The sequence below is a fragment of the Carettochelys insculpta genome, chromosome 16 (genome assembly GCF_033958435.1).
Source record: "Carettochelys insculpta isolate YL-2023 chromosome 16, ASM3395843v1, whole genome shotgun sequence".
NCBI classification, from domain to species: domain Eukaryota; kingdom Metazoa; phylum Chordata; order Testudines; family Carettochelyidae; genus Carettochelys; species Carettochelys insculpta.
Window position 1 is genome coordinate 5,420,222 of NC_134152.1, and position 19,394 is coordinate 5,439,615.

At 53.6% G+C, this 19,394-nt stretch overlaps 1 protein-coding gene across 2 annotated transcripts; it reads left to right on the plus strand.

Moving 5' to 3' along the window:
• The first annotated feature begins 4,422 nt into the window (after window positions 1-4,422).
• WDR24 (WD repeat domain 24) lies at window positions 4,423-18,580 on the plus strand. Of its 2 annotated transcripts, XM_075010552.1 has the most exons (11): window positions 4,423-4,473; window positions 6,282-7,190; window positions 8,259-8,436; window positions 10,010-10,685; window positions 13,576-13,691; window positions 13,947-14,068; window positions 15,137-15,241; window positions 15,475-15,812; window positions 16,753-16,937; window positions 17,719-17,919; window positions 18,371-18,580. In XM_075010552.1, the coding sequence occupies exons 2-10, from the start codon at window positions 6,710-6,712 to the stop codon at window positions 17,885-17,887; spliced, it is 2,370 nt and encodes a 789-aa protein (XP_074866653.1). In that variant the 5' UTR covers window positions 4,423-4,473; window positions 6,282-6,709; the 3' UTR covers window positions 17,888-17,919; window positions 18,371-18,580. The 2 variants fall into 2 exon arrangements, with proteins under 2 accessions (XP_074866653.1, XP_074866652.1); XM_075010551.1 differs by lacking the exon at window positions 18,371-18,580 and having other exon boundaries at window positions 17,719-18,336.
• Window positions 18,581-19,394: the final 814 nt, after the last annotated feature.

Below are 19,394 nucleotides of genomic sequence, written 5' to 3' on the forward strand. Positions count from 1 at the left end.
CAAGATGTTAGTAAAGCATTTGACAGAGTCTCACATGACCTTCTCAATAAACTAGAGGCCTACAACATAGATGGGGCTACTCTAAGGTGGGTGCATAACTGGTTGGATAACTGGTCTCAGAGAGTAGGTATGATTCACAGTTATGTGGAAGGATATAAAAAGTGGGGTTCTTCAGGGAGCAATTCTGGGACTGGTTCTGTTCAATATCTTCATCTACATTTCAGGTAATGGCACAGAGAGAACACTTATAAAGTTTGTGGATGCTATCAAGCTGGGAAGGGTTGCAGGGCTTTGGAGGATAGAGTTATAATTCAGAATGATCTGGACAAACTGGAGAAATGGCCTGAGGTTAATAGGATGAAGGTTGAATGAGGACAAATGCAAGTGCTCCACTAAAGGAGGAGCAATCAGCTTCACACGTACAAAATGGGAACTGCCTTGTCTAGGAAGAAGTACGGCAGACAGGTGTCCCAGTGTCATAATGAACCAAAGCTAAAGATGAATCAAGAGCGTGACACTGTAGCAAAATACGCAACCATCCTTCCGGGATGCACTAACAGGAGTGTTATAAGCAAGACGCAAGGAGTAACTTTTCCACCCTACTCGGCGTGGATTAGGCCTCCACTGGAGTATTATGTCCAGCCCTGAGCACCACATTTCAAGAAAGATGTGGAGAAGTTGGAACCGGTGCAGAGAAGAGGAAACAAAAACTCTTAAATGTTTAAAAACACATGACTTATGCCTAGGCTGACTGACTGTCCCATATCGGCCAGGCCAGTCTCCTATTTGAGGCAACTTCCATGACTTTTTTTTTTTCCCCCTAAAAAGCCAATTGTCCCATATTTTTTCTGCTCCAGCGCTCCCCCTGCTGGGCAGCCATGGTCAGTGCAGCTGCAGCTGCATCCTGTCTATGGCAGGTGGTGCACGTGTGCCAGCCAGAGAGGCAGTCAGTGTGTGATAGAGGGTTGGGGTGTGCGCCACCCCTCCCCCTGTGCACCCCAAAGCAGCATTTGTCCGTGGGTGATGGGGTTTGCCAGTCCTTTCAGGCTGTGGGGCTGAAGCCCCAATCCTTGGCACCTCCCTGCCCTCAGTGAAGCCGGCAGCTGCAGAGCTGAATGCCCAAATTGGTGACCCCACTGTGCTGAGGACCCGAGCTGAAGGCTGACTCCCCGATCCCCAGTGTGCCAGGCCCCATAGGCTGAAGACCTGCACCCCAGTGCACCATTCCTCCCCATCCCCAGGCTGGACTCCCAAACCCCGGCATGCTCCTCACCCGCTGAGGCTGAAGCCCTGACCCCTGCTGTTCCACCCACTCCTGCCAACGAAGCTGGGAACTGCGGGATTCGGGACTGAATGCCGGAGCCCTGGAGACCCCTGTGTGCCCCTCCCCGCAATTAACTAAAAGTGCAGCACAGTCCCAGGAAAAGACCCACCCCTCCTCTCTCCCTGCCTCTGCCCAGCTCCCAGCCCCCTTTTCTCACATAGACAGTAAGAGCTGCAGGGGTGGGTGAGCCAGCTCCATAGCTGGCAGAGCTCTCAGAGAGCAAGGGCCGCAGAAGAGCCCTCCTGGCACATAGCCCCTAGTTACCCCATCCCTGCCTCCTGAGCTATTCCCTGCCCACACACAATCTCGAGCTATGCCTGCCTGCCTGCCCACAGCCCCTAGCAACTTCCAGCCTGCGCCCTGAGCTACCTGCTGCCTGCCCACAGCCCCTAGCTACCCCTTCCCTGCATCATGGGCTATGCCCTGGCTGCCACAGCCCATAGGTACTCCTTCTCTGCACCCTGATCTACCACCTGGCCACATACAGCCCCAAGCTACCTATGCCTGCACCCTGAGCTAGCTGCCTATATGCACACAGCCCCTAGCTGTCCTTCCCTGAACCCCGAGCTATCTGCACACAGCCTCTAGCTAGCTCCTATCCTCACACAGCCCCCGGCCAATCTTCCTTCCACACCCTGAGGTATCCCTCCCTGCACCCTGAGCTGGTTGCAGACTTTTTAAGCTGACCCTCCCTGCCCCCACTGCACATACCACAGCCAAGCCAGGCTGGGCGCCCTGCTAGCACGAATGGGGTGGAGGTGGCGCTGCTTCCCTGATCCTGCCATATGGAGCTGGCTTTAGTCTGCTGGCCCCTGCCCCAAAGCAGAAGTCCTACTACACCTACATCTGAGACCCTGCCTCATTCCAGTCCCTCATCCCCCACTGCCAGGCCCTGGAGCTTTTAAAGCATGTTGAGAGCAGGGCCTCTCAGCAGTCCAGAGGGGCCCGGGTCACTCCCAGCTTTTGAGGGCCCTCATCACAGTACACGTTAAAAAACAAAATGAAACAAACAAAACCCCACGATGATGCATGAGAACAAAATAAGGTTCCAAACAAGAGTGACGCACGGAATTGGAATACCTACTTTTTTTTTATTTAACAAATACTTTTCTAGCCTATCAAATGTCAAAAAATTAGTGTCTAATTGGCCCTGATTCGGAAAGGTGGCCGCATAGTTCTGATTGACTGCCATTGAACTCACTTGAATTTGAGCAATTTTACCAGGCGTCCCCTATTCATCGTAGGGAAATATGGTCACCCTTGCTTTTCCTAATGTTGTGAATGGAACTTACCACGCATTAATAGGGGACGCGTCCTTGGACTGCCATGAGACAGGTTAGTTTATATGACTGATGATGCGTTATTGCAATAATAATCCTGCTCTCTACAAGAGGAACTACAGGTCCACACATTTGACTTGTGCCCTTGCCTGAGGCACTAAGAGTGGAGCTACCATTTGTGGGATTATGACTGAATGCATCTAAATCAGAATTCCCCCTAAAAGCTACAATACCATACAGACTTGAGAGGCCCTGGAGAGCCACCCATGTTCTTTGTGGGAGCAGGGCATGGGGTGGCGAGCCCTTTATGACAGGACTAGAGTGTGACAGAAGGAAATCATGAGATCCAGATGCTAAATCATTTGTAGACAACCAGATTCTAGGTCAGGGTTTTGCATGAAGCAGAGCAGTTACCTCACTGTATTCTACTGAAAGTCACACTTTGCCACAAGAATTTCTTTCTATTAACTAGGAAAAGATAGCCTTTAAGTCATCATAAGTGGCAAGGCCTAAACATTTGAACTGGCTCCAAAAGAAATACAAAGATAAGCACACACGCTAGTTCTTGAACTTTACTAAACTACATGATCTTGAAAACAAAAGGAAAAAGAAAGCAGTTTTCTTTTTCTCATCGAAAAATTTATAGAACTGTTCCAAAAGTTTCCTTTGTTCTTTTAAGCGCTGTTGCTGTCATTTGCAGAAATGAGGATGAAAGAAATAATTTGGGGATTGTGTGTTCTCCAGGCTTACACTGTTCTCCTCCTTCTTAGAGGATTACCCCCAGTTAGGATACAGACAAAACAGCCCCCAAAGTATGTTAAATTCAACACATCTCTTAGGTGGAATTGCAAGTATCTTGCTTTCATCTTCTGCATGCATGAAGTTACATCTGTCTTGGAGATTACATGAAAGTTCTTCTTTACTGTCTCCATTGCTGGCTAGGATGGTTGTTTCTGCAGCTAATAATTCTCCAGCACCGGTGGTCAGTCCTTCGTTATCTTTAAGGAGCTAGTCTGTGAGCAGGCTCCACAATGACAACGTATTTCATCAACAAACATAGGAAGGTGTCGCTACACACATTTAAAAAAAGACAGGGATGTTCAGTGCAATATGGGCTTTCAGTTGATGCCTTTCAAGGCAATACTTTGTATAGGACACATTATAACCACATAAAAGTGATGCACAGGCTGTACCAGGTGCCACGTGGGCTACAGGGTGTCACACGCCAACACTAGCAAAGGGATCCCTATCCATAGGAAAACTAGCGAGGAAAACCTAACTCCTACAGGCCTAAGTTTAACATGGGACCCTCAACCCTTAATAGTCCCCTAGCCCAGGGACCTGTTAGCCGACCCTGGCATTTAATAACCCTCCCTGGGGAACCTGCAGCCTCCTTCCAGCCCAAGACACCCTATTGTCGGTAGGCGAAACCCAACTGGGGAGCCCTGCCTGGGGAACCTGGGGGAGCCAACCAGGCCTCTGGACTCATACTGGGGTGGGAGTCAGGCTAACCCCAGCCGGGGAGCCACCCTGGGTACCCCCCCAGTCCTCCCCTTGGTAACCCTTCCCCTAGCCCCCCTCGCTGGGCCCCCACCCCGCCGGGGCTGCTGCCCCCCTCGCTGGGGCCCCACCCCGCCGGGGCTGCCTGGGGGCCTGGCTGAAGCCCTCGTAAACCCACCCACGGGAACCCCCCCCTCGGCGAGCCGAAGCCTCCGGCCGCGCCTCCGCTCCCCACCCCTCCGCCGCGCGGCCCAGCGGCTCCGGCCGGCCCGGGGGTGGGGCGGGCGGCGGAAGGGGGGGCGGAGCCGGGCGGCGTTTCCGTGCCCTGGCGGAGGAGCCGGCCGGGCCCGAGGGTGTCTCGCTCCCGCGGTAGGTGCTGGGCGCAGCCGCTCCCGGCCGGGCGGGGGCTACAGGGTGGAGCGATAAGGGGGGGACCGAGCGTTGGGGTGCGGCGGATCGAAGGGAGGGGGTTAAGGAAGTGGGGCTTGGGGGGGACTGAGGGGAGGGGGGGTCAAGGGAGGAAGAGGGGTGGGGGGACCCAGGGGAGGGGTTGGGGTCAGGAAGGGGGGTTTGGGGGGGACCCAGGGGAGGGGCTTGGGGTCGGGAAGGGGGGTTTGGGGGGGACCCAGGGGAGGGGCTTGGGGTCAGGAAGGGGGGTTTGGGGGGACCCAGGGGAGGGGCTTGGGGTCAGGAAGGGGGGTTCGGGGGGACCCAGGGGAGGGGCTTGGGGTCAGGAAGCGGGGCCATGGCTGCCAAGGAGGGGGTGGGGGGCTGAGGACGGGATTAGCTGTTCTACGCAGGCAGACCAGGCTGCTAGCCCCCTTGTGAAGATCCCCATCACCCCCGACAGTGACCCCGCTGCCCCTGGCTGTAGGGAGGAGCCAGCCCCATGGCTGGACAGGCTAGGCAGCCCCCAGCCTTGTTGCCTTGGCCCCTCGCTCAGTCTCACGTGCCAAGGTCCAAGGCCGGGGCTGAGGGGTTGTGGTCGCTGTGGCCGGCCGGAGAGGAGAGCCATTATCTCCCTTTGGGGCAGGGCGAGGACCCTTAGGGAGCAAAGAGCTGGGTGGGACTAGGATACGCCGCTGCATTTGGGCAACATGCGAAGTCAGGCTCCTTCCCATCTCGGGAAGATCTCAGAGGGATGAGAGGCTGTAAATGTTACTGGTAACAGGATGTTTCAGAGGGTCGCCTCCAAGGGGTGGCTGGGTTCCTCTCCCTGCTCCAGGCCTGGAACCCGGGGGGACCCAGGGCCATGCAGATGTGGCCCAGCTGTTGTGCCAACAGGAGTTCGGGGAGGGCAAACTGGAGGGAGAGGTATGGCTGCCCCACAAGCCAGGTCACAGCTCCACTCGCTCAGACTTGGCCCTGCCCCCCGACTGGACCTAACCTGAGCGGCGCTGCAATCTCAGAGTTTGCCATGCCTGGAGTAAAGAGCGAAGACGAGCCAGCCCCACCGCAGAGGAACTGCTAGTGCGGGGGGAGTGCCGGGCAGAATCCGACTGAAACCACCCCAAGGCCTCCACTCCAGATTATTTACTACATCATGACGGACCGTAAACATTTACAAATGGGTCCTGAGCCCTGAAGGTGGAGACCTACTGGTCAACCTCCGCCAATGCTCCTGCTCCCCTGAGTGCCAGTGAAAGAGCATGAGAGCTGAGCGGGAGGGTGCAAAAACAGCTGCAAAAACAGGGGTGTTTGGCATTTTCTCAGCAGAGTGGCCTAGGATGGGGATTTGAACTCTCATTTCCCCATCTTAGGTGGACCCTTCACGGTTAAGGTGCACTGTTAGATTGGTCCCGTCTGGAGCATGAGGGTCTGAGTGAAAGTCATGAACGTCTCACTTCCAGAGCCAATCAGTTCAGCCTGCAGGCCCCTCCAAAGCACAGGAATGGCTGTGTTGTCAGTGTGGAGAGCTTGCCCTGTTGTTACCTGTGCTGTTCTCATCTGGCTAACAAGCACTGTCTCACGCTCTTGGCAGTTGCTTTTCAGCACTAAATTCAAACAGGAAACAAAAGTGAAATTCTTTCTTTGGCGCTTGCAGCAATTTGAACCTTATGATGAAGAAGTCTGCAGTCTAATCCTGTTATGTCTTGTATTACTGAACAGCTTGTTGGCTCCCTTTTGTCCCTGTCACAGCATTTTCCCTTCTGAGAGATTCTTCTCTTTCCTTACAGGCCCTTATTGACAGCTTCTGCCAGTGGGGTATTTTCTCAGATATCTGAATTAAACAAGAAACTAAAATCTCTGAAAAGTTAACGTGGACTTACTAGAAGCTACTTGCAGGGGGTGACCAGAGAGACATTGAGGCTGAATCTGAGCAGCTCTTTTAAGTGACTCTACGGTAGCTTCTGTTGTTAACGACTGATAGATGTGATCAGAGAAACTAATATGCAAGTCCGGTGGGAACAGTAGGAAGAGACTCCTAGAGGGTGCTTAAACCAAACCATTTTCTTTCAAGAAGGTTTTAATGAGGTCTGTGAGCAGCTGGTGGAAGAGGACTCTCCTGCATGAATGCTGCGCGTGGAGCTATATGTCCCAAAGCTTATTTTCTGGCTTTGGCGTCAGTGGTGTCTAAAAAGAAGTAGTCACGCAGAAGATAACCATGGAGAAAATGGCCAGGGTTACTACTGCCCTTGGTGGTAACACCATCACTGGGCGTACCATGTTCTGTCACCTGGATGCCCCTGCTAATGCCATCGGTGTGTGTCGTGATGCCGCTCAGGTGGTGGTAGCCGGCCGCAACATCTTCAAGATCTATTCGATAGATGAAGATCAGTTTGTGGAGAAGCTAAATTTGCGCGTTGGCCGCAAGCCCTCCCTGAACTTCAGTTGTGCGGACGTGGTGTGGCACCAAATGGACGAGAACCTGTTGGCCACAGCAGCTACCAATGGTGTGGTCGTTACCTGGAACCTTGGGAAGCCTTCGCGCAACAAACAGGACCAGCTGTTCACTGAACATAAGCGGACAGTTAACAAAGTGTGCTTCCATCCCACCGAGGTGCATATGCTCCTCAGCGGCTCCCAGGATGGCTACATGAAATGCTTTGACCTACGCAAGAAAGACTCTGTCAGCACCTTCTCTGGTAAGGACTGTGCTGGCATGGGGTCCCTAGTGTAAATGCAATGTAAACTGAGGGGAGGAGGAGTGTAATGCCTTCTCCCCATAGACTGTTAGTTAATGTGACAGAAGAATGTGGCATAGTTATTGTGGATTTTATCTGCGCAGCTTTGTCGCTAGGACTGTGGTTTTCTCACACTCCCAGCATAGCTATGGCAATACAAGTTTTCATTTTAGGCCAAGCCCCAGTCGTGGGCAGTACTCTGTGCGTTAGGATGCTTATTGCATATGCTGCAGACCGGCGTTGTCAGTTTCACCTTAAATGGGGGCAAGTACCAAACAGTCCCCTTTGTTCCTCAAGTCTCTGTGCTGCGTTGTGATAAAGCTTTATCCCATCTAAGACTATGAGGAGCCAATCCTATCGGATCGGGGACACAGTCCCTGCTGGTGGGTCTTGTATTCTGTAGCAGCCTATGTTGTAAGCCTTTGTCGTTATCATCTTGGGTCTCAGTTTTTTGGGCTTGAAGACTCTGTTTAGATCTGCATTAGTTTTGTCAGTTGTTAGAGCTCTTGGCAGAAAGAGAGATCTGCTTCCCCTTGTCCCCAGATCATACCCTCTTCCCACCCACATCCCAACTCCATTGTCCATATCTGGTACGTTGAAGACTGGTCTCTTAGAGAAGCAGTGATTTTGATTATACAGATACTAACTGGGTCAGAGAGATGCACAGGTATTTGGAGAGAGAGTGGGACAGAAAAAAAAAAGAAGGGGAAGGGGAGATGGAGAGGTGCTGGATGAATAGCTCTGAAGTTCTCTATTTATGGACCATGCAGGGGAGAGGCAGTGCCGGCTCTGCAAGAATTGTTCTGAACTAGGGTGGCCACTATTTTCCCTTGGAGCTTTAGTACAGCTGATTTCTGCATTTCTGACACCCAGGGCACACTGGTGCTGAGTCCAGGAGTGAGTCAGGCTGGCCTGCCATTGGCAGTTTATTTTAGAGCCCAGCTAGCAAACAGGAGCAATAACACCACCTCGGGGAATGGCTTTCTTGGGGCCCTGTCGGATCTGGTGTACGTTCCTATTGCCCCTCAGGCCAGTCGGAAAGCGTGCGCGATGTGCAGTTCAGCATCCGTGACTACTTCACCTTCGCTGCAACCTTTGAGAACGGGAACGTACAGCTGTGGGACATCCGCCGGCCGGACCGCTATGAGAGGATGTTCACAGCTCACAATGGGCCTGTCTTTTGCTGTGACTGGCATCCAGAGGACAGGTACGTGCCCCGTCTGAGCCCGGTGTGTGGCAAATACTCTGTCTTGTCAAAAAGCTCCTGGAGTGATGCCTCCACCTGGTGGTTCCACGAAAACTGGCCAGTGGGTGCTGAGAACTTGATAGTCACACACCCCTCTCCTGAATGCTGGGAAGAGTAGCATGGCTTATACACCAAGTCTCTCCTGCTGCTCTGTGGCATCACCCTCGGTAACCAGTAAACCAGAAATTTACTGGAACTGGGCAATATTGGGACTATCCAGTGTGTTTCACCAGCTTGATCAGCTCAGGGGGTGAAAGACTTGGAGCTTCTTTACACTACGGCTTACTCGTGCCGTGGGCACATTTGCCATCCTGCCTTTGGGTTTAAACTGAGATTCACTGGGGGAGGGCGTCAGATTTCCCGATAAATAAATAATTTATATTGAAAAGTTGCATGCAGCTTCTGGATCCTGTAGAGCCTCCTAGAACTCCTTGCCCATGTCATGCAGGGGAGCTAGCTACATGAGCTGAGAGAAGCACAAAATGTACCCACAATTAGCTTTTGTGACTACTGCTTTTATTTGGGGGGATAGGAGGGCAGGACTGAAGTGCATAAGATAGTTTACCTTAACTAGGGGGATTCAGATTTTCGCAACTAGTTGCTGGAGGGCTTCACCTAATCAGAATAAAATGGAAGATACAGTAGACCCCTGAGGTACGCACACTCGAATTGCACGTATCTCATGCTCACCTGACTCTGAGTGGCAGGGAAACTGACCAGAGCTGCTGCGCTTGTCAGTTTCCCAGCTCCTGTCAGTGGTGGTAGCTGAGAGCCTGACTCGCGGCTGCTGCCCTGACAGGAGCAGCTGGCACCTCTGACAGGAACAGGGAAGCTATGCCAGTCAGGGGCTGCATCCTCCCCGCTCCTGTCAGGGGTGGCAGCCAAGAGTCAGACTGATCCCTGAGAAAAGTGGGGAAACTGGTCCTGCTGGGCATCAGCCTGACTCTCGGCTGCCGCCCGACAGGAGTGGGGCGGCACAGCCAAGAATCACGCCTCTGCCCCTGAGAGGAGCGGAGAAACTGAACAGCCCCTCAGTGCTCATCAGTTTCCCATGTCCTGTGAGCTGGGGGCAGCCCAGACAGGCTCTTGGCTACCTGTCACTCACAGGAGACAGGAAAATGACCAGCGCTGCTGCACTGGTCAGTTTCCTGGCCTGCCCCCCCCCCGCCCCCCAAGGTGCATGAAATTTGACTTACGTGGGGTTATGTAAGAACGCAACCCCTCATAAGCTGGGGATCTATTGTACTGCACCCTCCGTTTTCTTAATGTGCAGGTGTAGTCTGTGGGAGCTACAGGTCCCAGCATGCACTGTTCCCCTTGGCCGTGATTGGATTCTGCAGACTGGGACCTGTAGTTTCGGTGAGCTATGTCTCCAGGCTAAAAGAAGGTACCCAAGGTCTGTGCTTGTTTAGTGCCATATGGCTGGCAGACAGCACTCTGACCACCTGTGGCTTACACGGCTTGTGTAAGAAGCCAGAAATCCAAGATCAACCTCCAGTCACATTTCTGCTTGTTCCTTTCTCCCTGCTGCCAGGGGCTGGCTGGCAACAGGAGGCCGAGATAAGATGGTGAAAGTCTGGGACATGAACACCAACCGGGCCAAGGAGATCTACTGCGTGCAAACCATAGCCTCCGTGGCAAGGGTCAAGTGGCGGCCTGAGTGCAAGTACCACATCGCCACCTGCTCCATGATGGTGGACCACAACATCTACGTGTGGGACGTGCGGCGCCCCTTCATCCCGTCCGCCATGTTCGAAGAGCACAAGGATGTCACCACAGGTATCGTGTGGCGTCACCTGCACGATCCCTACTTCCTCCTCTCGGGCTCCAAGGATAGCACCCTCTACCAGCACATCTTCAAGGACGCCAGCCAGCCCATCGACAGGGCCAACCCTGAGGGCCTGTGCTACAGCCTCTTCGGGGACCTGGCCTTTGCAGCGAAAGAGAGCCTGATCTGCTCCGATTCCAACCGCAAGCCCTACATCGGTGACAGGCGGCATCCCATCTTCTTCAAGCGCAAGCTGGACCCCACAGAGCAGTTCGAGTACATCTCTTCTTCCAGTGCCCTGAGCGTCTTTGAGACAGACCTGGAGAGCGGCAGCATGGATTGGTTTGTGAGAACAGCCAAGCAGTACGTGCTGGCAGGGAGACCCCTGGCAGAGCTGTGCGACCACAATGCCAAAGTAGCCCGAGAGCTGGACCGCGACCAGGTATGTGCAGCCCTCTAGCAGCCCGTGGGAAGGGAGAGGCAGGCCCTGCTTGTGAGGGGCTCTTTATTAGCAGGATCTTCAAGCCAAACTGCTTGGCACAGGAAGGCTTGATCGTACGTAGAGCCAGATACCATAGACCCAAACTGTGGAGAGATGGGTCACATGGACTGCAGAGAGCGTCTTGTCCCCTGCTGCCTGCTCATGGGACCCGCTATTCATAGTGTAAATTTGCATATTTATTGCATCTCTACTCCCTTAGCATAATGCAGTAAACACAGAGATTCCAACGCTGTCGCTGGCTGCCGGTCCAATTTCATCTGACAAGGCGTCTTCGGAAATCTCCTTGGTCAAATGAAGGCAGATGGGTTTGGGTGATCGATAACAAACATGGGGCAATGGCAAACGGCGGAGCACTGACCCGGGGCGGGGTGAGGTGACTGGTAGCGTGCAGTAGCCTCTTGTGTCAGGTCTGACCTTATTTAACCTTTTTGAATTGGAACAGAGTATACCCTGCTCTTTGTGGGGACGTTGGAGGTGATGCTAAACGGGGAAGAGTTAGGAGGACAGGGAAATGGATGATATGCTGGGTTTAGATTAGGAATGTAGGGAGAAAAGAAAGCCGTGAGATCCACTTGGGCAAAGAGTAGTGGGGGCAGCTGGTGAAGGATGATCCTCCCCGTACAGATTCAAGCACCGCCAGATCCCAAAGACTGATCCCTCCTCCAGAGGAAGGGGCCTGGGTCTCTTATTGTTATGCTAGACCTAGTGATCTGTTCTGAGTCAGGTGCTAGTCCATATTTCCACTAATGACTTGGATGATGGAATGGAGAGCATGTGTATATCAGCTAGAGCTGACAGCAGGCTGGAAGGGTTGCAAGCGCTTTGAAAGACAGCATCAGAATCCAAAAGGACCTTGGTAAATTGGAGAAGTGGTGTGAAATTAACAAGAAATTCAGTAAAAGCAAGTGCAAGGTAAATTGCTGTGCAGGTGCAGAAGGGAAACAACTGGCTAGGCAGCAGTAACACAGACAATGACCTGGATCACAAATGGAATGTGACCGGTTGGTGCAGTTGCAAAAAGTGGGTGTGTAATGAACAGGAGTGTCGTATGTCATTACCTTGCTGTGCTCTGCACCAGTGAGGCCTTGGCTGGAGTATTGTGTCCAGTTTTGAGTGCCATGCCTTGAAGCTGGGGACAAACTGAAGTGAGTCCAATCTGGAGGAAGAAAACAAAAACGATGAAACGTTTAGGAAACTTGAACCGTGAGGAAAGGCTAGAGCTAGGTGGGTGTTTTAGAATCTTCCTTAAAAATGGAGGGAGGACCTGGTATTAATCTTCAGATACGTTAAGGGCTGTTACAGAGAGGCCGCTAATCAGTTATTGCTCCATGTCCACTGAAGACAGGACAAGACGTAATGGGCTTAATCTGCAGTAAGAGAGAGTTAGGTGAGATATTAGAAGGTTTTTTCTAAGAATAGCTAAGTCCAGTAAACCCTTGAGTTATGCAGCGGTTCTGTTCTTGTATCCCCAGCGTAACTCAAATTTTTGTGCAAGTCAGGGGGAGAGGGAACCAGGCTGCCACCTGGTTCCCGGCTCCCCTGGGCTTGCAGGAGCTGGGAAACAGATCAGCCCACCAAGGCTGGTCAGTTTCCTGGCTCCTGCCAGTCCAGGGGAGCCAGGAATCAGACTGCAGCCTGGTTCCCACCCTGTTGCTAGCCCAGCCCATGAAACTGACCAGCCCATGAGGGCCTGTCAGTCTCCTGGCTGCTTCTCCCTGTCTTCTGCCAGTGGCGCAGCTGTCAGCATGAAGGCCAGGGGGAAGGCTTTTAGCTTTCCTAGCTGCTGGCAGCAGTGCAGCTGGGGGAAGACGTGGACGGGGCCACAGAGCGGCTTCAAGTTGTGCTTAACTCCCATTATAGCAAGTTACATGTAACTTGCAGCTGCGTATTTTGAGAGTTTGTTATATTGGAATAGATCAGCAAGGGAGCTTACAGAATCCCTGTCACTGGAGGTTTTTAAGATCAGGTTGGACAAACACCTGTCGGGGTGACCTTGGTTACCTCGGGCCCATCTCAGTGCAGGGGGGTGGACTAGATGGCCTCATGAGGTCCAGTCCAGCCCTACATTTCTGTAATTCTGTGCTCTAGATTCAGTAGGTTGGCAGGTGCTGGGAAGTGACTTGGGAACAGAGTTCTCCCTAGGGTTAAGCTTTCTGGTGTTTCTCTTTCCTTTCGTCAAGAATTGTTGCTCCAAGCTCTGACGCATCCCTCCCCTTGCTCAGGCCACAGGAAGAGATGCACTGTCCTCAGTGTCTGTCCTGTTTTCCTTCTCTCCCCTTCGCTCTGTCACACCTACTTCCCCTTCAGATATCTCTCTCCTGCTCTCCCCTGTGCTACTCGGAGCTCTTGGTGCAGGGAGCTAACCTTGCTCCGGCACAGGAGAAGCAGAATGAAACCGACGAGGAGAGACAGAATGGTGTAGACTCAGCACACGTTCACGCCTGTGCACAGAGGTTTGAAAGTCATGTTTGTGTTAAGAAACTATCCCCATGCAGAGCCCCAGATCCCAGCACCCCAAACAGAAAGGGGGTTCAGATCCACACCAGACACGAGCTAGCCCGCCCTGTGTCACTCGGCTGGTGCATCTGTCCTGGGTCGCTGCCTGTTCTGCTCCCTGATAAGGCAGGAGAGGTCTATGGAACATTGCAGGGTGGAGAGAAACTCCGTTGCATCAGGTCCCCACCGGTGGGGACCGATGCATGTCCTGCCCCAGGCTTTCAGCTTGGGCTCCTGAACTGTGTTCCAGAAGCCAACTTTCTGATGTTGTCTTGGTCGATGGACAGTGGTGACAACCTAACACTTCTTCTCCTTCTCTCTCTCCCTGGGGCAGGTTGCCCAGACATGGACGATGCTGCGAATTATTTACTCCAGCCCTGGCACAGTGTCCTCTGCTAATCTGAACCACAGCCTCGGGAAGAGCAGCACCTCCCTGCCCCTCATGAACAGGTGAGCACTCCAATCAGTCCCCTGACATGGCCCTGGGGGCGGAAAGAGGATGGGCCTGCACTGGCTTACAGGGGATACGTGGGAACTATACTGTCCAGCAGGGAAGGGGGAGCCACTCAGGAGATGGCCTCTCACACCTAGGTAGAGTCACTGCAGAGGGGCTGGTTACCTCCCATGGATCTACGTCAGTTTCTGCTGCAGTTTCTTTCAGCGCGAGGAAGAAAGGGTTTAATGTGGGTTTGGCTTCCTTCCCAGCTTTAACCTGAAGGACATGCCATCTGGGATAGGCAGTGAGTCCAGACTGGAGCGCAGCAAAGGAGAGAGCCGGTCTGAAAACATCCTTATGGATTCCTCCTCCACCTTAATCAACAATGATGGTAACTTCCGACAGCTGGGCCTGGGGAGCATGCAGTGGTTGGCTCAGTTATAGGAGTCTAACGTGCTCACTGGGTGGGGTGCAATCCACACAGTGAGGGGTAAAGTCACCGGCTGCCATGCAACGCTGAACGTCTCAAAAGCTTTGCTGCTGTAACTCCCTGCCTGACATACACAGAAGCACGTACAAGAAGCGCAACCCCAGCAGCCTGCCAGCAACACCCCACTCCCACTTCTCGGTCTCTGAGAGCCTTGGTTACTTCTTGCAAGGTGACCCTAATCATCTGCCCTGCTCCCAGCAGATTTCTGGCCCGCAGCTGCCCTTAAATGCACCAGTGTCTCTCCGCTGTCAGGTACTGCTCTGATCTGATGGCTTTGAACCCAACATCCAGCCAGCCAGCAATGATCACAGACACTTTGTTGGTTCTTAGCCTGTGACACAAGCGCTCCCTGTCTGCATTGCACCGTAACACCATCATCCTGTTGGGCTGCAGTGCTAGTTAGCATTCCCGCTGCTGGGAAACTCTGTTCCAACCCCAGCCAAATCACGCGCACGGAATCGCAGGCGGATTTGATCAGTGAACCTGCGAATGTCTGCAGATCGCTGAGCCAGGTCTCTGAGGCTGGAGTCCGTCACTGCGATGTGTGGGAAGGGTTGGGATGGGACAGTGGTTAGAGCAGAGAACTGGGAGCCAGGACTGCTACTTCTTGCCCCAGCTCCTTCACTGTGGCGTGCTGTGCGACCCATGATGCGTCATTTCATTCCTCTCTGCCTCAGTTTCCCTGTATGTGAAAGGGGCAACGTGGCTGCCTTCCCAGTGGAGCTCTTTGAGGTCATTGGCTAGATGGTGTTTTACCAAGGCAGAGCGTTGTGCCTGTACTGTCCCCGTGCCCTGCTGCCCCTAAGTCAGATGCTGAGGACGGGAACAGTGGTCATGGTGCGTTGTCAGCTGTGCTTTGAGAGCAGCCTGCCTTTTCTGCCACAGCAATGCAGGGCAAGTCTGGCAAGGACTGTCCTGACCTGTCCCCTCTCTCTCTCTGCTCCTCCTCCTGCTTCCTTGCTGATCTAGAGAACGAGGAGACCGAGGGAAGCGATGTCCCTGCCGACTATCTCATGGGTGATGTGGAGGGGGATGAGGATGAGCTGTACATGGTGGACCATGAAAATCCCCACGGTGAGTATGGGCATGCCCAGGCGCAGGGCAGCTCAAGCTCAGCAGGTGCCTCTCTGTGCTCGTTGCACTGGAGGGGTGCCGGATCCCTCCGTGACTCTTATCTGGTGGTGGGATTGCCATGTCTGTCCCAGGAGATACGTGGAACAAGGCAGGCGATATTAGCGCACCTGCCGTATCTCCCCTTTCTCCAGGGCACTAACCCCGCTCACTGAAGAGGGCTTGTCTCTTTGCAGCCGAAGAGCAGGAATACATCCTCCCCCAGGAGGCCTTCCCCCTGCGCCACGAGATAGTGGACAACCCCTCGGCCCTGGACCACCTGCAGGACAAGGCAGACTCTCCTCATGTCAGCGGCAACGAGGCCGAGACTGTGTCCCTGACACCCGTGGAGTCCTTCTCCCTCATCTCCATCTCCCACGCGCTGTACGAGAACCGCCTGCCACCCGACTTCTTCAGCCCCATTGTCCGGGACATGCTGCTCTTCTATGCCGAGCAGGGGGATGTGCAGATGGCGGTATCGGCGCTCATTGTGCTGGGGGACCGGATCAGGAAAGAGATCGACGAGCAAACGCAGGTACAGCGTTGCAGGGGGGAGAGGCCACATCTTCCCCCGGCAAACAGGGTTTGGGATCTCTCAGGATCACCCTTTATTCATATACAGTCGTTCATCTCAAAGACCCCGGAGCGCTTTGCGAACTCTCCCTGTGGGATGCCTGGGCGGTGTTTCCTGTTAGCGAAATGCAGCCATCTCTGGGGTAGGGAACGTGAGTGCTGGTTACCAGTGCCCACTGAAGACCCACCCCAGTGAAAGCAAATGCTGTATCCAGTTGGTGCTGTAGATCTAATTCTCTGGAGTGGAGCTGGCCCAGTCCTTAGGGCTAACCACCCATTCCTGCAGGAAGTGCTAGGGTGTCTTTAATGCCTCAGACTTGCCAGGCAGTCCCACTAACAGCAGGGTGCCTGCTTCCTGGCACACCAGCACAATGGGAGGGGAGGCCCCTGCTGCATCACCAGCACCCTTGGGTTGTCCTTGGAGGCCTTTCTCCCTTCGTAGGGCTGGCCTGGTCTGGCCCTTTCACCTTACAAGACAGCTGGAGGCAGTAGCGTGGCTGTAGGGCTGTTCAGGTGCTCTAGACTAGCTTGGTATGTTTGTTTGGACTTGTGGAAACAGCTCTCCAGAGCTCTAAGGGCGGAACAGATTACCTACAACACAACACAGCACACAGATAACTCCACTCGTCTCACTGTAAGTGCCCAGACCGCCTCAGTTCATCCCACTGTGCCCCAAAGACAAACTCAGGCTCTGATGGGGTGGAAATCCCAGTCGACTCGGTGACCTCCTGAGGTCCCTTCCAGTTCTAGTGATTTCTATACCCGACCATTCGATCGCCCTGCCAGAGCTGATCTAACCTGAGGGCTGGAGTCCCGGGGGGGGATGAGGTTTGGGTTCGGGAGGTTTGCCCGCAGACCTGATGTGAACCAAGGGTAACATAGGTGTGTGCCCCCTGCCCCAGGAGCACTGGTACACGTCTTATATCGACCTGCTGCAGCGCTTCCAGCTCTGGAACGTCTCCAACGAGGTGATCAAACTGAGCACGTGCAGAGCCATCAACTGCCTCAACCAGGCCTCCACCACCCTGCACATCAACTGCAGCAACTGCAAGCGACCAATGAGCAACAAGGGCTGGATCTGTGACAGGTGAGATGCTGTAGGGGAGAGGGGAACTGGGGCGGGCATCTTCCTGTTTGCAAGGGTTTGTCTGGAGGGAGCTGGTTACCTTCACTTGAGTTCACCCCCATGGAGAAGCTCAGTGGAGCTCACCCTGTTGCGCTAAGCACTGTGCATACACCTACAAAGAGACATCCTGCCCTGGAGAGCTCAGCTTAACAGACCGGACCCAAGGCGGAGGGAAAACAGAGAGGTGCAGTGACTTGCCCAAGGTCACGCAGCTGGTCAGTGGCATTGCTAGGACTAGAACCTGACACTGACTCTCAGTGCGCTGTCCTAACCACTGAACCGCACGGTGACGTGGAAACACAGTTGGAGGTCCCTGGTGATCACTCAGGATCTGGGCTGATTCCGAATGGTAAATGGCTCCCAGCCTGACTGCCTTGACATTTCCTCCCAGTGGTGCTGCTGCTTCTTTGCAAAGGGCTGATTTGTAGTTGATTTTGTTGCTGTGAGGTACCCAGTGTCCAGCCCCCGTATTGTGTATTTCCTGCCCTTTTGGAATTCTGGTTTATCAGCTCCCTGCCTCGTGCCAGCAAGGGCAGCTGATTACATTGGAGTGATTGCTTTGAGGTGTGGGCAGGACTTAACTGAGTTCACTCCCTAAGAAGTCTGCAGTGAATGGAAGGGTTCCTTGATCTAGCAGGGAGCTGAGTGGTGCATGCCAGGGTTTGACTGCCTGAGCTGCCCCCGTGCTCTAGGGGGTTTTCTCTGCAGCTGATTAACCTGCAGTCTCCTTTCTCTTGGTCAGATGTCGGCAGTGTGCCAGCATGTGTGCTGTGTGCCATCATGTGGTGAAGGGCTTGTTTGTGTGGTGCCAGGGCTGCAGTCACGGTGGCCATCTGCAGCACATCATGAAATGGCTGGAGACCAGTTCTCACTGTCCAGCAGGATGTGGTCACCTCTGCGAATACACCTGAACTGAAAAGAACCAACCCTCAGCTGATGAGAGGTGGGATTCAATCTCTGACCTGAGTAGAACTGAAAGGCAATTGCTCATAGTAACCTCTGCCTCAATGGAGGTTTTGGAGTCACAGCTGCTTCCCAGGAGAGGCTGCCTTGGATTTTACAGGGCACACCCCTCTTGTAGGGTGCTGTCTTTGGACAGGAGTGGGAGTGAGGCTTCTCCACAGTGGCTGAATTACAGCAAAACCAGCAACATCCCAGAGCCTTTCTGGATGGTTTTTCCAACTCATTATCTTCTATTTATTTTTGACTGGAGTGTAAATAAGTGTTTATATTTGTAAACTGATCAACGGGCAAGACAGTCTGAGCCGGGCTCTGAGCAACAGCTTGACTTTTATACTAAATACAAACGAGAACAAAGCTTTAGCGAGTCACTGGTTTGTGTGCAGTTGCCCACATGTGAGTACGTCTAAGAACTCTGCTTTGTCTCGCTCTAGCTTGTTGACAGAGTCTCCTGGTTAGAGTCCATTCCACGATCAGTCCTAACCACAGCCTGATGGGCAACAGTTCTTGGAAAAGGAAGTTACGAATCCAGTTATCGACCCAACCCCTAAATGCTGAGCATACGGTAACTTGCAATTTCCTCAGGAAAATAATCAAATTCTTGCTTGATAATAAATAGGACTCCAGCTTCTGGAGACCTAGGGACAGTCCTGATTAGTCCACAAATTCACTTGTGATTTCAGCTGAACATCTTGTTCCTGGGGAATCCCTGGGGGTTGAGACTCACGCCTGTGGGTGAGGGGGAGGAGCAGAGTCCACTTAGTTTCAGAACGAGGAATCTGGAACCCTTCATCCACCCTGATGTGCATGTTTAGACCAGTCACTTAACACAGGGGGAAAAAAAGAGTCTGGGAGAAGTTAAATGGACCTATTATATCAAGTGGCTTTGAAAACCACAAGTTATAAAAGCCCCCAATTAGGCTAGAATGGGAGCATCTCTTCAGGGCAGGTCCGACAATCCTACACAGCGTTATAAACTTCTAAAAGCTGCCCATGGGGCAGGACATCATGTCCCCCTGGTGCGTGGACGCCGGCAGAGACATCCCCTAAGCTCCTGCGCTTCTTGTTGGGCAGAATCCTCCGTCCTTGGAACCCCTGAATACGTCCACAGACCTGTTCTTCACATCCTGCCTCTTGTCCCCTGCTGGGGACATGGCCCCTTTGTCCCTGCCCCTTTGTCCCTGCCGCAATCTCTATCTTCCGCGGGAAAACGAAAGCACAGGCATGTGGGCAGGTGCGGGGAGCAGAGCCCGGCTGGGAGTGCAGGGGGGTGCGGGGAGCACAGCCCGGCTGGGGGTGGAGGTGGGAAGCAGAACCTGGCCGGGGGGGGGGGCGTGCAGGGGGTGGAAGTGGGTGCAGGGAGCGGAGTCCGGCTTCGGGGTGCACGGGGCGGGGGCGGTGCACGGGGAGGACCAGGAAACGCGCCCCTGGCCCGAAGGCTCCTGCTGGTGAGAGAGA